We start from the raw sequence: 17411 nt of genomic DNA on the forward strand, positions 1-17411 counted from the left end.
AATAAATAACTATCCCAACCCCGACAGACTGGAGGGAAGGGAGAAAGAGGGTGCTGTTGATATTTGCTACTGCTGCTCTTATCTTTTGGGGGATAAGAATGGTGCCGAGGGGATGTAGTTTGGGGAGGATGTGATGTTACTTTCAGGTGACACTCTAGGAATTTTACCCTGATCAGTTTATGAAGGATCTCTTCACACACAAATGTATGCTTAAAAAATTCTTGATACATGATGCCTCGTTACATACATGGTAATATGAACAGAATCTATGACTAGTATAGTATATGAACCGGCCCACAGCCTTGGAGCCTAACCTACTACAAAGGGCATGATTTTAAAACTTCTTTAATCAAGGAGAAGTACAAATGGTGGTATTCTAGATCTATATGCTGCTATACCAGATATCATTACAGTGGGAACACTACAAAGAAAGTAAGCATGGATGAGAGTACGCTGGTCCCATTGGCTTTTGTGTTGTTTTTGCACTTTTGAGGAGTAAATTTGTTCAGGGCCAGGAGCCTCAGGGTATCTTATATTTTATTTTCATGATTACAGTGAAATGCAAAAGGCACCTTCCCAATTTGAACACTGCCACCCTAAGCATTAAAATGCCACATTCCCTATCTGCTTGCAATATTCTCATGATTTATCTGCTGCTTTCTGAACTGGACAGAAGAAGGTTAACCAGCAGGTTTGAAGGCCAGAAAGCAGATGGCAATAGTAAGGCCATAATGTACACGCAAAATTTTCTGGCTATAAAATCAACTGTAAAGTCCAGACATTCAGGGAATTAGAGCGGGCTAAACTATCAATTTAAAAGGAAAAATAGACTAAAATGGGAAAAGACAGAATAGGAGAAATTAGTGTAAAGGACCGAGGGCTGCCAAGTCTACCACGCTGCCAGCAGGGAATGTGGGGGCTTTCTGGGAGCTTTCCGAAATGCCAGCATCGCTCAGGAGTGGCATTGGCATGTCAGAGACACCTGGATGGCTTTTGGGCAGAACTCTATGGGAGAATCTGCTTCAAACCATAGAGTTCTGTCCAAAAAACAGAGCATTACGTTTCCCCCGGGGCCCCTAGAGTGACGTTAGCACTTCACATTAAAAAGTTGTGGGGAACTTGGGGGGGGGGGGGGGGGTTTAGGGAAGTAAGGTTCATCTGGAGACTGAGGAACTCCCACATGAACCAACAGACCTGGCAGCCCTAATAGGACCCAAACATGTAGAACCATAGGGTTGGGAAGGGCCATGCAGGCCATCTAGTCCAACACCCTGCTCAGTGCAGGATCAAACTAAAAGCATTATTAAAGCAATTAAAACCAAAGCTAAAATGCACATACAAAATATAAAAACAACAGTTAAAACATACTGTGGGAAGGAGGGATCACTGTAGGAATGCCAGACAAAAGTCTATATCCACTGGCAGGAGTCCCCCTGAGGAGAGAGTTCCAAAGTTTTGGTGCCACAACCAAGAATGCCCACTTTTGCTTCTTCGCTTTGTAGCCAAGCAGCAAAACAGGACATGTCTGAACCCAAGCTGGGGCACCATGAGCTGGATCCACAACAAATTTTCTAATAGTACAGTGGAACTCTCCTGCCTGCCCACTCTTGCTGGCCTCCATGAAATGCTGCTACTGAGGGATAGGGAACTCTGAGAAACAACATGAGGGGCATTGGCAGTAGAAACTGGTGGAAATTGCCAATTTAGCCTAGATCAGTCCCATGTATTTCTGGAAGGCTGAATTCCACTTGGTGGGGTACAGATTTCCCAGGCATGTTCAATGATGTGTTTAAGAACATGGTGCTGAGTACCGCAAACACAAAATTCTGTCCATTCATGTATCCAAGGCAACCCTTTGAATTAAACTATTATGTAGAATATGGAACTTGGGTGATGAGAGGGGAAAATTAATGTGACTATCTAAAGAGGCTAAAGAGACAGCTCTTTGCAGGCCAGTTGCAAAAACACTTATTTGTGTAGCTTGGTGGGGTCAAGCACTGGAAGTGCGGCTTATTATGCATCCTCTGCTAATCTTCGTGTCCTTGGAAAGCTTGCTTTTCAGGAGATTTCAAAGCACCGTATGACATGTTGCTGGCCACAATGGAAAATACTCCAGGGTTTCAGTAGCTGGCAAGCTCCATTGCCAGAAAGCAGCTTCATATTTTTGAAGAGAAGATGCGTTGTCTATCTTTCAAATGGTTTTGCTCAGTTGAAGGGATTTGGCCTACCTCTATTGGCATTTTCTCAAGACCAAAAGTAAAACAGTTAACCGAATATCAAATCAAATTTGGTATAAAACAAAGGATAAATGCAGAAATGCTGCACTCTGCATTGGGCTACTGTTAATTCTGCAACAAAATACAGGATTGGTTTTACTGCTCATCTACTTTGCCTTTTGCGATCTAGAAATGAGTGTTTCCTAAGGGGAGAAACTTCACACAATGGGGTGGAACCACCAATTCTCTCACAACAATTGTGGGGTCTTCCAGCCAGTTAGGTGTAGTGGTTAGGAGTGCGGACTTCTAATCTGGCATGCCGGGTTCGATTCTGCGCTCCCCCACATGCAACCAGCTGGGTGACCTTGGGCTCGCCATGGCACTGATAAAATTGTTCTGACCGAGCAGTGATATCAGCACTCTCTCAGCCTCACCCACCCCACAGGATGTCTGTTGTGGGGAGAGGACAGGGAAGGTGACTGTAAGCTGCTTTGAGCCTCCTTCGGGTAGGGAAAAGCGGCATATAAGAACCAACTCTTCTTCGTCTTCTTCTTCTTCATCTTCTTCGTCGTCTTCTTCATCGTCGTCGTCTCCGTTGTCGTCTCCGTCGTCGTCTCTGTCATCGTCTTCTTCTTCGTCTTCTTCGTCTTCTTCTTCCCTATCTTTCCCTTCCTCCCCATTAATATCATACCTAGAAATACTGGTCCTTGGACATGCATAGTCCACATGGAATACTAGCTAAGCAGGTTGGTGCACTGCAATGAAGGTGGAGAAATTATTCCCTCTTCCCATCAGTGGAGCTCTATGTTGAAGGACGCAAGAAAGACAAGGTTGGAAGGGGGAGCACAAGAAAGATTCACAGCCGTTAACACCTTCTGCTGATGGGTCACTAGATCCAACCTCACATCGTTTATGATCTCCAAATAAGCACAGCCTTTGGAACAAGACGGCCTCCCTAACTTCCAGAAACCAGTCTCCGGAGTCTTTACTGAAGATGTTGGACTGGAGTATGACCCCAAGTTCATGGTGGACTTGTGAAGAACAATGGACAACGACATTCTAACCCAACCTGATAGCCCACTCATCTGTTATTAAAGTATGTGATTTCTGCCTCTGATGCAACCATCCTAGATCAGGGTCTCCCTGAATTTTGCAAAAGAAGCTTTTATTACATTAAGAAACTTGAGTCAAGCATTCTCTAATTACCAGCCTACTGCCCATCTAAGAATAACTCTATTCACTCCTCAACAGCATTTCCATTCAAACTCATTTAAACCCAGCAGCTTCTCACCTGGAACTTATTCATATGTTGTTCCTGCTTCTTGCCAGATGAGAATTTGCCTCATGGTCCTTGAGAGGGGCACCAGCCAAACTGGCTCGTGCAAAAGCCATCCAGTTGCTCCTGCCACGTGCTGTTCTTCCAGCAATGCCAGGACACACAGAGAGCAACAGATTTTAGAGAAATGTTACTCAGAAGTGGTAGATTCAAGTGGGTAGCTGTGTTTGCCTGAAGTAGTACAACAAAAATAGAGTAGCACCTTTAAGACCAACAAAGATTTATTCAAGGCATGAGCTTTCAAGTGCATGCAGTAGTACATGTGTAGTCTGTGGAAGAGTGCATGCACTCTAAAAGCTCACACCTTGAATAAATCTTGTTGGTCTTAAAGGTGATATTGGACATTACTCAGAAGTGCGTGCTATTTGGGACTGAACACAGAGGGATTTATTTTGGAGCAGAAATGTCTAAGATTAATGGCTGGCTCTCACTACACACAAAGAACATATCGAGACAGCATCAGTGCACAGATCTATCATTTCTTGTACAGCCTTGGTCCACAATATTTCCAGCACTACTACAGTCCTAGTTCTGTATGCTAGTAAGTCAGACTGAGGTCTACTGAACCTGAAAGACCTGTGTGACAGGAACAGAACTGGGCTTCTACTCTAGAACTCGTCATCTGTTCTACTCCTGAACTGGAGTGGGTCCTCCTGGGAAGGGCTTGCCTTTTGCTCTGCCACTTTCCCTCTAAGACATTACATTCATCATTAAAGGTGAAAGGCAATTGCATCCAATTGCCTCCTGATGTTGCTAGTGGCCGAGCAGATCTAAACAATGGAAATGCAAGATGTGAGTCATTGCAACAAAAATAAATATTTCCACGCGGATCAGGCTGCCAATGGGATTCACCATATGAAAGACTTGGAAGGGAAAATATTTACATATATACACATACATAGATATCGATCTATAGTATTACTTGGGTCTTTTTCACACAGAATGATGCAAAGGGTACCCTGCTGTGATTTGTGGAAATCATAGCCATGTATCATGTGGAACTTTTGTACCTATTTATCTCAAAAGAGTAGCACATGTGTCTTCATTATATGACTGTAATAGTCACACACAATGCCCAGTTGTGTCTCAGAGATAACTGACTGCATATGTAGGTGAAATATGTGAATGCTGCCTTGTGAAGCAATGCAGCTCTGAACAAGCATTCTGTAACCATGTCCAAGAGTGAAATGTTTGTATTTTCTTTCTGGAAAGAAGCCACTCACAGTCTAAAAGACTAGAAGGCAGAAAATATTACAATATGAATGTATACACAGCAGATATATGTGATGACTCAGGAGAAATCTAAGTAATATTTTCTGCATTACAGTTGAAATTTGAATACACAACCACAAAAAGAGATAATGGCCACTTTAGCTTAGGAGGAATTTTTTAATGGGCAGACAAATACATAGGTCTACCAGGCAGCCAGTCGCCATGTTCAGAGGCAGCTGTGCCTGACAGAGAGGACAGAAATAACTTCTCATCAAGCAGATTTGGGTATCTCTCTGCCAACTGAATGTCACACTTCATGGACCTGACAAAGTGGTGTTTTATCTCATGATAGCTCATGCCACAATAAAGTCATTGATGCTTAAGATGGTGGTGGAAAATGCCGTCAAGTTGTAGCCGATGTAGAAATCCTGAAGGGTTTTTCTTGCCACAAGAGGAACAGAGGTAGTTTGCCATTTCCAGCTTCTCCATAGCAGCCCTGCACTTCCTTGGACTTCATCCAAGTACTCACCATGGCCAACCTTGCTTATCTTGACAGATCTGACAAGAGATTTGACAAGATTGGACGATCCAAATCAGGGTATTTTTAAGATGCCATGAGACTATCTTGTAAATCTGGACTGCTTAAGACATCAGATTTCCAGACCTGGATTTACTGCATACATTTAAGATAAAAAGGGCGTTTTGCAAGGAAGAAGAAGAGTAGAGGTGAATTATTTAACCTTTCCCATCCCTATTCTCCCTTTGCAACCCTTACTTCCTAGCCATTCTTTTCTAATCTGTCTCCTCCAGTCAGGACTGAAAATAAACCCAATTTTGTAGAAAGGCTTGGACATGAATGGTTGCAGAGAAGAATCAATGGGCAAGGGCAACAACAATTTATGGAGCACCTACAACCATCAGAACCTGAATAAAAATTCAAATAAAACAGACTATATTCACAAACTTACCATTTAAAGCAAAAAGGCAAGAAAATAAAGCAAAATGGAAGGAGGGATCACATGGGGAAAGCCAGGGTGACTAGATATGTCTTAAGGAAGGAGATGGGTAGATGTGAAGACAGAGGAAGACAGTCAGAGGTGAAAGGGTATTCTGGGATTAGGTGCTGTACAGGCAGGCAACAGAAAAACTCATTTCATAGTTAACTAGAAATTTGGTCCCTGGTGACAGAAATAAGGAGGAGCCAGGCTATGGAGACACTAGAGATTAAGTACCAGAAGCTTAAAGTGAAGTGAAGAGAAAGGAATCCAGTGAAGATAGCAGCACAAAGGAGCAATATGACCAAATAAGCAGAAAATACCAAACAAGCAGAAAAGCAGGAAAACCAACAAGAGGATCAATACGGCAGGTACAACAATGACCTAAAAGTCTGGCAAAGTCTCACAGCTAGAGAGAGGGAAGGAGAGCCTGCCTGCTTATTCTTCCTCTGCAAAAGCCCTCTTCCCTTGCATTATCACTAACCTGCATTTGCCCAGGCCCTATCCTATAGTGATAGGGAATGATTGTGGTTAAATCTTAGCTTGTGAGTATCAACCTCTCTATGAAGGGAAGCAGAATGCTGGCCCTTGATCAGACCCAGCAAAGCAATCCTTCTGTTCTCTGGTATCATAGAAGCAGGGACCATACACCCCCTGCTCAATGCAGGATCAGCCTAAAACATGAGCTTATGCAGAGCAGGGAAAAGACAGCCAACCAGGAGCAAAGGAAGTATGTGGGCTAGTACTCAGTGGGGTGAAGGATATGTCCCATATTCCATTGGCATCCTGCAATTCTCCAAAATCCCCAGAACATATTAGCACAATTTCTTTCTTAGATAACATACTCTTGAGTTGCCACTGTTGACAATGTTCCCATTTCACTCACATGTACACATATTCTTATACACACACACACACACAATTGAAATGAAAACTGGTCCTCTCAAGCACTTGTTTCTTTCTTAATCCATCACCCCTCCAGCAGTTTGTGCCAGAGAATATTAGTCAGCAGTTTTGCTCCGGCTCATTAATAACCTCAACAGGGAGTAAGAAGCAGAGCCAACAGCCACTGATATTTTCTTCAGAAGCAAAAAAGGAAAGGAGAGACAATTAAGCAGAATTCCCAGTAAAACAAAATATGTATTAAAATAGAGAAGATATTTACAGTAACACTCTTAGGATCACACACACACACACCCTATCCATTTGTCCATGTTAATAAGCACAGGTGCACAGTAGTGTGAACTACATAATGAGACTCTTGGACACCTATGTGAGTAACTCCAAGGACAGAATGAGACATTGCCCCAAAGGCAGCCTCAAGATAGGCTCTGGTTTTTCCATGCTACTACCCCCTTCCAATGGCAACCAATGTGGAGGAGTGGGGTTAGGAAAATGCACTAGAGTGATGCGTAATAGAATTCTGTTGCTGCGTGTTAAAGAGGCAGACACCAAACTGCCATTTCTGGCCACAAGCATCAGTTTGGGGAGTTTGTCTAGTTCCAAACTTGGCAGTGCTCTGGCATACGCTGATGTGCAGGTCATGCTCATTCTACATTCTTCCTTCTTTTCTGTAGAACTAATTCTCATACAACTTTTAACACACTACAGCATGTGCAGGGAATGTCAGAGTTCCTGTCCACAAGCAGCTTTGTAAAAAGATGTTGGCATCCATGCTTGGGCACAAAAGGTGCTGCCACAAAGCAATTTCCCTCTTGTACAAGCTTTTCAAACTCCAGGAAAGTTTAAAATTAATTTGCTGGAGGGCATAAACCATTTTTCAAAGTAATTTCTATTTGGGTCTCTAACCCTCAGAGCCAGCCTAACCAAGATTTATAATCTATGATGAAGTACCCAGGTAAAGGATATACCAAAGGCCATTTCTACATGGTTTATTTGCCCCTGGTTCAATATACTTGGGAAGCAGGGTTGTTTTGTCCCACCCCACATAATGGTGGATTTGTGCACCTCCTAGGGCTGAATCTACATGAAGCTTTTATTCCAATCCCAGGTCGATTCAATCCCTCCCATCTACACTGAATGTGATTTCCATTTTGATTTTGGGCAATTTGAATTTCCCCTCTACAACCATGATTGATCCAGAGTGGCCCTACCTTTCCCCCACAATATTCTGGAGTGGATATAACCCTAGATATCTGAAAAATAGGCATGAGTAAGCGCGCAGCTGTCTGCTTTCCCTAAAATAACTTGCTGCGGAACCTCCAACACTGTAGAAAAGCCCTAATTGGCCAGGGCATCAGTTCAAAGGCTTCCTCATTCCCATGTTGTAAGGCTTCCATTAAAGGGGAAGCCCTAAGTTCTCTCTGCAGAAGCTCCAGAAGCCCTAACTTTTCTCTGCAACAATTTGCCTCTTGGATATATTCCTCTGCCTCTGCTGTCTCCAATCCTCTCCCCCACCACCACCACCATCGTTCAAGAAAAGAAAGATGCTCCTGCTGCACTTGGCTCCCCCACACACACACACCTTCTGAGCTTCCCTAATCACTTGCAGAACGCTTTTCTGTTTCAATAGGGGGGGGGATAGAGGAGGACCAGAGTTCAAACAGAGGAAGACCCAAGGATCCACAACGGAATAAACAAAGTAAGTGCAGAATCAGCCCAGGATTTCCTCAGCTCTTCTTCAATCTTTTCTAAACCATTCTCTACTAAAAGGTTTTGGGAAATACCTTGGCAAAGCATGCCTTCCATGCCGATGGGAAAGTTAAGATTTTCCTATTCCACAGAGCAGCCATTTCACCTGCCCTTGTCCATGTCCTCTCCAACCCCACACCACTACAAGGTGTGGAGGGATGCTGGAAGAGGGAGAGGAAGAAAAGGAGAAGGAAGAAGAAATCCCCTTTCATTGTGGAAAGCAGAAAGGCATAACTCCATAAAGAAAGTGTTTATAGACTTACTCAATGAACTTCATGCACAGATTTATATAACGTTACACTGATAAAAAAAATATTCAGTTGGTATCTTAAAAAACAGAAAAAATAGCGGATGGCAAGATGCCAGGCCCTGGAGCCAGGAAATTTCCAGAAACCCTGCCATGCAGAAGACCAGTTGTGGTTGTTCTGTAGCAACAGATACATCAACACCAGGGAAATTACAAGCCTGCCTCCAGGTGCAAACCACTAAAAAGCTAAGCTGCATTCAGACACTATCTGCATACACATTTAAGGACAAGTAAGCGTGAACCAAGTTTGAGGGCACGTCTCACTCCTCACCATTTTCTACCAACAATTGTGATTAAGCAATGATTCTGGTTAACATTGAGGTACAAACGGAGGCTAAACACAATTATTTCTCCCCCCACTCCCATTACAGGGGTCAAATTCTGGATATGGACACCTGTTAATAGAGTGAAAAATAACTCAAGTTTATCTGCTTGCAATGCGGGAAGGGATCTGTACACACGCATATAATTCAGTTTATTTTGGGTTTGGATTGATTGAGCTCGAACCCGATTCAGTGTACCCCAAATCACCCAAATCCCAGTATCAGTAAAAAATTTGGGTTTGGCATGATTCAGCAAAGCACAATTTTTTCAGCTCTGAGACATTTTAAGGGGACCTAGATCCATTTAAATGAATCCAGAGCATGACAAAGTGCTGATCCCACGGAGAAGCCTCTCTTCAGGTCAAGTGTTTGTTGGGCTGGGTGGGGCATTTCAAACTGGAAGAAAAAACCCAAACCCACAGAAAGAAAAATCCCAAAGCCAGCCCCAAGCCTGACAGCTGGCAGCCAGCAGTCCTTTTTGCTTCCCTCCCTTTGGAAGGGAGGGTTTAAATGGCTGCCAGCCATTCAAACCTTACTGCGGATATGCGAACCTATCAAGTTGTTAATTTTAAATGACCAGCAAACATTTTACAGCTCCCTTTCACTTCCTTTGCCTTCCTAAAAGAGGGAATCAAAAAAGATAGCTGGAATGGGGAAGCGCTGATTCAGAAAACCTGAATCAACAGAATCGAAAGACGAATGGATTCAGGGTTTAACAATTCAGCTCCCAAATCAGTGAAAAAATCACAGTTCATTTTATGAGTTGCCGGGGGGGGGGGGGGGGAATCAGCATTGATTCAGTTTTTGTTTGTTTGATATGCTGAACTGAATTGCACAACCCTAACTGAAGTGACTGTTCTACAGCCACTTTTGATGTGAAAAGAGAAGAAAGAAAAACTAGCTACTCAAAAGAAAGCCCAGGACAAACAGGGTTTATGTACTTGTTCCCTATTACAACTGATACCTTGATGTGTTTGGAGATCTATTTACTAAAGTTTGAGAAATGGAGAAACAAAGTTTACAACAAGTCCCTGATATTGCTACATGCTAAATAACTATTCCCACCAATCCACAAGAATTCCTGCTCAACCACTCCTGGCACAGGCTTATGCAATCTCCCAAATCGTTCATTGAGCACACACAGCTATTACTGCTATTGCTCTTTCAACTCACCGATTACTGAATCACAAAGCAATATGATTAAAGGTAGGTAATTTACAAACGTTTAGAGCCAAAGTGATTTTAAGAAGTCAATACAAAGTTCTCAAGAAGCTATCTGATTCTTCTTGAACAAGAGACTATCAAGAAGTTCACCCCTGGTCTCCAGGGCTTGCATGCAAGTCCCTATACTCTGTGATTCAGTTTTGTCAGCCTCCTTTCCTCTCTCTTGGATGAACATATTGCAGTCAGAAAACTAACTTCCTTTCTGGGTCATGAGCTTGAACCTGAGCACAACCCCAAGTAACTCATCTGCCCTTGTTTTTTTCCTTTTCTCGGTCACAAGGGAAGGATGCTCTCCCACATTAAAAATTAACTTTAAAAAAAACCCTCATGCAACAGTAAACTAATATAGCAATGTGATGGTTGAATCAGACTCCCCCACACCCAAGGATTTTTTTCTTATGTGTAGGAAAATTTAAAAGACACATCTGCAGCCTGAAGTAGTACAGCCCATTCAATCCCTTCCTTTTGCTACGTGTACAGATCAGGCCAGGTCCCAATCCTACAAAATCCTTTTTATTGTGCAACTCTCTAGAATATCGTTTTTAAGCTGCTGGTAAGGAATAAATAAGAGCCTCTTGTGGCGCAGAGTGGTAAGGCAGCCGCCTGAAAGCTTTGCCCATGAGGTTGGGAGTTCAATCCCAGCAGCCGGCTCAAGGTTGACTCAGCCTTCCATCCTTCCGAGGTCGGTAAAATGAGTACCCAGCTTGCTGCTGGGGGGTAAACGGTCATGACTGGGGAAGGCACTGGCAAACCACCCCGTATTGAGTCTGCCATGAAAACGCTAGAGGGCGTCACCCCAAGGGTCAGACATGACTCGGTGCTTGCACAGGGGATACCTTTACCTTTAAGGAATAAATAAAGGAGGGAAGGCAGCATGGTATAGCCCTGTATCATAAGGTCTGAAAAGCTAAGCAGGGTTAGTCTTTGGAAGGGAGACCACCAAGGAAGACTCTGCATGAGAAGGCAATGGCAAACCACCACTGCTTCTCACTTGCTCTGAATGCCACTGGGGTCGCCATTAATCAGCTGCAACTTGACAGCATTTTACAGAGAGAGAGAGAGAGAGAGAGAGAGAGAACGAGAACAACTAGAAGAAGAGTTGGTTCTTATATGCTGCTTTTCTCTACCCAAAGGAGGCTCAAAGCGGATTACAGTCGCCTTCCCTTTCATCTCCCCACAACAGACACCCTGTGGGGTGGGTGAGGCTGAGAAAGCCCTGATATCACTGCTCGGTCAGAACAGTTTTATCAGTATTGAGGCAAACCCAGGGTCACCCAGCTGGCTGCATGTGGGGGAACAGGGAATCAAACCCGGCTTGCCAGATTAGAAGTCCGCACTCCTAACCACTACACCACTACACATTTGAGAAACAATTGATTCTTGCATGGTGCATCCCAGGGGCTAGAAGTCAAGGACTTTATTTCTCAAAGATGTTAGGAAAACATCAGTAAATTACCACTCTGAATGAACACCACAGAAGCTATGTGAGACCCTATGGGAGTTTGTGCTGAGCTGTCTCTCTTGAGAAGCTTGCTCTTCCCTTCTCACATCAAGATGTGCCATTGAACAGTCACTTCAGTTACTCACAGTAAAAGCAAGACTCACTGGACGTCACCCTTAAGAAACCCCCCTCCATACTGGAGCCACCAATTGGTTCTCAGGTACAATGAAACTGCGTATGAATCCATCCTCCCCATCCTGTCATATCCCTGACAGTAAGAAACATACCAGTAAGAAATTTCTAGGCTGAAGTAATGTGATACATTTTACTATGAGTCATGTCAAAATGGTCCTGTTTTATCTCTTTCCCTGCTCCCTTTCGGGCTGTGAAAAGGGCATCGCTTATCCCTCCCCCCCATACCACTACCCAGATCCAAATCAGGCCCTGCAGCGGTTAGGAAGTCAAGTTCTTACAGCTTCTGAAGATGCAAGTCAGGTGAATCCTGCCCAAACCCCAGCAAAATATGGTGCACCATCTGGGCCTCAGAAAGGGCCCCAAAATCTCCTACACATTTGAGAACTGTACACAGCAGGGAGAAGTTCAGTAAATGTTCCTTCTCCATTCATCATTTGGAGGTTTTACTCTATACATCTATCCAATCGAGAGAGGTCTGCAAGACACCCTTCAGCCTGACGACAGCAGTAGCAGATCCTCCCCAGCAAGTTTTACTCTGAATTGTGCAAGAGTAACTCTCCTTCACCCATCCCCTGACCTCTGTCTTCCCTATCCACTTGTGCTCTGTGCACCTAAAGCTAACTTCATCCTCAAGGGATACCCACTTTTCATCCCTCCTTGTTTCCACTTCCCCATAAACCCCATGAGAAACAACTGTCATGAAGCCTGTTATGCCACTCCACGCTCACAGCACCCCCTTCTGCTTCATCCGTCCTTATTCTCCTAAAAGATCACTGGGGACAACTGTGGCCACAGCAGTGACTTCCGCTTCACTCTGGAACTGAAGCATCGCACTGTGGACATGAAATCGACTTGAACGTGACCACCACAAATATGGCAGCGTGGTGCCAACTACCTCTAAAACCATCATCATTAAAGGTAACCCACAGAAAGGCTCACCGTTCATGCCATTGTAGAGGCTCCTGTGATGGGGGGACAGGTCATCCGTGACTTGCCTCCTTAAAGTGCCTTCTCTGCTGCCTCCACTCAAGTGCTTGTGATGCTCCGGACTTCCCCCGTAATGCTGTTTGAGATGCTCAGGGCTAGTGCCTCTCACTTTGGGGAGATGCTCCATGCTTCCGCTCAGAGTGTGCTTCTGAAGATGCTCTGGGCTGTTGCTGCTACTGCTGTGCTTTTGGTGCTCTGGGCTGCTCCCGGGCCTATGCTTCTGGAAATGTTCGGGACTCCCACTCACCATGTGCTTGGGCAGGGTTTCCGGACTGCTACAGCTGTGCTTTTGCTGCTCGGGGGCAACTTTGCCAATTGTTTTGTGATGCTCCGGGCTCGGTCCTTTCAGATGCTTCTGGGGATCCGGACTTGCAGAACTCCTGGGTTTGTGGAGGTGGTCTGGGCTAGCGCTCCTGTGCTTCTGATGCTCAGGGCTCCCTTCGCTCCTTGTTTTTTGGAGGTGTTCCGGACTTGAGTTCAGGTGGTGCTTATGATGATCAGGACTATCTGTGCTTCCAGTGCTTGAGGTGCTGCTTCCATCCCCAACATCCCTGATGAATGTATTGGTGGCACTGAGCTGGCAGAGACTGGCCTGGCTATCGACTGAGTTCCGGCACCCCGCAACACCCCCCTTCTCTTCATCCAGCAGAACGCAAAGCTCCTTCAGCTCCAGGTTTTCCTTCACAACCTCTTCTTGCCTCACTTCCAGCTCCTTCAGCTTCTGCAGGTACAAGGCGACCTCTTTATGCATGACACCGGCACTGTAGCGGCCAAGCCTCTGCCATTCTCGGGAAACCTTTTTGCCTTTCTGCCGGTCATCGTCCAAGAAACAGCAAAGGTCTCGCAGCTCCTGGTTGTCTTCCTGCAGTTTCTGATTGATGTCCTTCAAGAGAGAGAGGCAAAGGGAGAGACAACAAATACATCATTAAGGAAAGACAGTGGTCTAATAAGCATTCTTTGAACAGGCACCCATTATGACCGCAAAGGCCCAAAGGCCTTTCATCTACCATCTCCTCTTGCCCTGGAATTACCACTGTAATTTAGGATGAACAACGCTGCACAAGAACAAGGCCAATTCTGGATGGCCGGGGACTGTGAATGAAAAATATGAGCCCTGGCATAAATCACTGGAATTATTTTTATGGCCATATTTAGATTTATAAAGAATATACATACATTTATTTTTTATTTACTTGACTTATAGTTCATCTATTTACAGGGACTCCAGGCAGATTACAGATGGTGAGCCAGTGCAATCCACAAAATTGGACATTCAGTACCCCAAGCATTAGGGCCTCAGAAGTCTTGAACCACCAAAAGAACAGGAGCGTGGCAGAAGCATTCACAGGAAACATTAATAGGCCCAGAAATTACATAAACTACAATAAGCTAAATGCAGCAGTGCAGACCAGACTCCCTAATCATTTATCCAAGCAAGTTTGTAAAAAACCTTTTGTGCAATGCAATCCTACTACCTGTGCAGAAAAGACCTCCTGAATGGGTCTGTTTTGCGTTTTCCTATTCCAGAAGGTGGGAGCTTAGTGTAATGGTTTGGAGAGGCGGCTGCTAATATGGTTAGCGGGTTTGATTCCCCCCTCCTCCTCCCCCCTATGCAGCCAGCTGGGTGACCTTGAGCTCGTCACAGCACTGATAAAGCTGTTCTGACCAAGCAGTGATATCAGGGCTCTCTCAATCTCATCCACCTCACTGGGTGTCTGTTGTGGCGAAAGGAAAGGGAAGGCAATTGTAAGCCTCTTTGAGATTCTTTCAGGTAGAGAAAAGCAGGGTATAAAAGCCAACTTGTCTTCTTCATAATGGTGAAAGCATGTGTACAGACAGCTGTTGTTTTTGCCCATTTTGGAGTTGGCACCTGCAGAAGCCCCTGCTAATTTGGTCAAAGCTGCTGTGGCAGAGCATAGGGAAAGAGAGGTGGTCCCACAAGAGGGGCCAAGGCCATGAACAGCTTAGTATGGAATAGGAACAGGTTGCCTGGACTACACCATGCTCCTGCAGTGCAGTCCAAAATGTCTAAGATCACTGAAGTCACTGGACTCTGAAGGGAGTAACTACGCTAAGGACTGAATTTGTAATGCCATGCCAATGAACAGAATGTGGGGCAGAGCTGTTCACATTAAGAGGCGGGAGGGGCCCTGACCCCACTGATGCACTGCACTGTGAGCGCCCCAGAGGCCCTTCCTGACATCAGAGATAAAACCTTTCCCTGTCAGGGGAGAGGCAGGGTGCTGGCAATCACACTTTGCCTGGCTACCAAGGCCAGCCAAAATTATTATTATCTTCATCATCATCATCTTCATCATCATCATCATCCAAGGGGTCCAATGGGGAAACATATAAAAACAATAAAATACTCCACATAATCATTATCATCATCATAGTATTATAACCGTAACATAGTGATAAGAGATCCCACAGGGTCCTAATGTCTTCAGGCAGAATGTTCTACCAGACTGAGGCCACTTTAATCTCTTTGGTGCCTGGGATTCGGAGCAAGTTTTGCTCATTAGATCTTAGTCACCTTTGGGGAATATGAGAGAATATCTCGCAGAACAACAGGGAGCTCTTTTCTCAACACCATTCATGAAGTTCTAGAGAAAGAATGAATGGGCTACAACCTAGGATACAGCAAAGCTTACCTCCTACTCTAATGACAGCTTCCATTTACACAGAGGGGAAAATACCATCCTGAACTAGAGGAAATCATTGCAGTCGGAACTAACCCTACCAGCCACCTGCCTTTGAGTGGCCTAGCCCATGTGGAGGTGGCTCCATGTGTGGTGTGCCTCTGTGTACATCAGCAGCCCATCATGACCAACAGATGCAACCACAACCTCTACCTATACAAGGGTCACGTAATTCTTTCATTTCTTTCATGCCTGGCTTGCCTGCACAGCATGTAAGTCATATAGTACAATCCTAAATACAGTTACACCCTTCTCATGCCATCCAAGTGCATTGGCTTAGAAAGGGGAGACTTGGCAGGCATATCCTACACCCCTAAGCATCAGCCCTGACCCCTGGATCACCAAGTCAGGACTTCAGTTTCCTGAATTCTGGAAATCTGGCAAAAGTCCACAGTTCATCCTGAGCCGCATCCCAGAACAACTCCACTTCCATATTAAAAATATCTTCTCAAAAACCTTTCTGCTTCCCACAACACTCCTCAGAGGTCTGAACACTTGTCACCAAAACCATTTTCCCCATCAACGTGCCAGTTTGAAGAAGTACCAGGATGCAGGCAAATCTACTTGCAGAAACACCACCCAGGGGAGACGGCAATGCATCCAATTAATTCAGAAGACAGAGTAGGCTATCCTGATTTGCAACAGAATGGCCTGGATTGCAGCTATACCTGCCAGCGCAAATTTTGTCTAATCAAGGGTTCTGAAAAGCCTAACCCTAGAGTGAATCCTTTTTGCAGAAACTTGGGAGAAATAATCTCAGGCAAGGTGACAAGTATGAGGTTAACTCAACAGTCTGTCCTTAAGAAGGAAAATAAAAGCCTTATGAAGGCTTTTTTATCTCAATCACAAAGTAGATCGAGGAAGAGCTGGAGTCATGCCCTTCCAGCCATGGGGGTTAAATCAATCTTCCACTATTTCCCTCTCTCTCGCTCCAGAATTCAGGGGGAAAGAGAGCCAGAAAGAAAAGCTTGGGCTAAACTCCTTCATTCTTCTTCCAAATAGGGCCAAACCATGTCATCCCTCCAGCATAAAAGAAAACTAGGAGTAAATTGCACAGAGACCTGTCTGAATGGCCCCGGTCCATCTCTGTCTCTACAACAATGTTCCCAAGGCTCTGGCTCAAATGACGCATGGTTACATGATGGTTTATGAAGCCTTCTTCTGGAGCATTATCATTTTTCAACCCAGAGCAAATAGCTGGGATGGAGAACAGCAGTATACAGGGTGTGCTTAAGCCTTTCTTAACAGTTCCCTTTTTTCTTACCATAATCTCCCTCCCTAGCTTGTTGGAGAGGGAGAATATATGGAGCCCCCATGTTTCTCATACCTTCCCTACAAGGCTTAAAAAGTCTGAAAGGGTAAATTTGAGTGGAGGAGGAAAGTGACAGAAGGGGAAGAAAGTATAAAAACAACCTTTCTTCACCTGCCCTACTTTAGTTTGTAAAAGAAAAACGAAGAGGAACAAACCATAGAGCCCCACAAAGGCATGTCGCTGGAGCCTTCGTTATCTACCTTCCTATCACTAGGTCAATTGAGTGCATCATTTCAGAGTTTTATATCCTTCCTCCTCCAAGCAGATCAATAGCTGGCCAGTGCAACCCACTAAATATAAGCACCCAGAAAGACTAGATGGCAGGTTTTTAACCCTGTCTTCTCTCCTTTCCCTCTCTACAGGTGACATCAGAGCACAGTGCAGGGGCATATCTACAAAGAGAGAGAGAGATGGCAATTAACAGCCCAATCAATCAATCTGCAACCTGTTTACACTGTAATCAAAGGAACTTTTTGCCCCATACAGCCTTGAACATAAATAGAAACTGC

The 17411-nt window shown here is 44.6% G+C and overlaps 1 protein-coding gene across 10 annotated transcripts in view; it reads right to left on the bottom strand.

Moving 5' to 3' along the window:
* The window catches only part of CCDC85A (coiled-coil domain containing 85A), a 169528-nt gene that overhangs the window by 145769 nt on the left and 6348 nt on the right, over positions 1-17411 (bottom strand). For 9 of the 10 annotated variants that reach the window (XR_013230228.1, XM_077333413.1, XM_077333394.1 and 6 more), the window contains exon 2: positions 12841-13771. Coding sequence is in view for 9 of the 10 variants with exons in the window: in XM_077333413.1 (XP_077189528.1) it covers positions 12841-13771 (931 nt within the window). In the remaining variant the exon portion in view is untranslated. Of the gene's footprint in view, positions 1-5040; positions 5323-12840; positions 13772-17411 lie in introns of those variants that run through there. The other variant, XM_077333462.1, reaches the window with a different exon arrangement.

The sequence above is a fragment of the Paroedura picta genome, chromosome 1 (genome assembly GCF_049243985.1).
Source record: "Paroedura picta isolate Pp20150507F chromosome 1, Ppicta_v3.0, whole genome shotgun sequence".
Taxonomy (NCBI): domain Eukaryota; kingdom Metazoa; phylum Chordata; class Lepidosauria; order Squamata; family Gekkonidae; genus Paroedura; species Paroedura picta.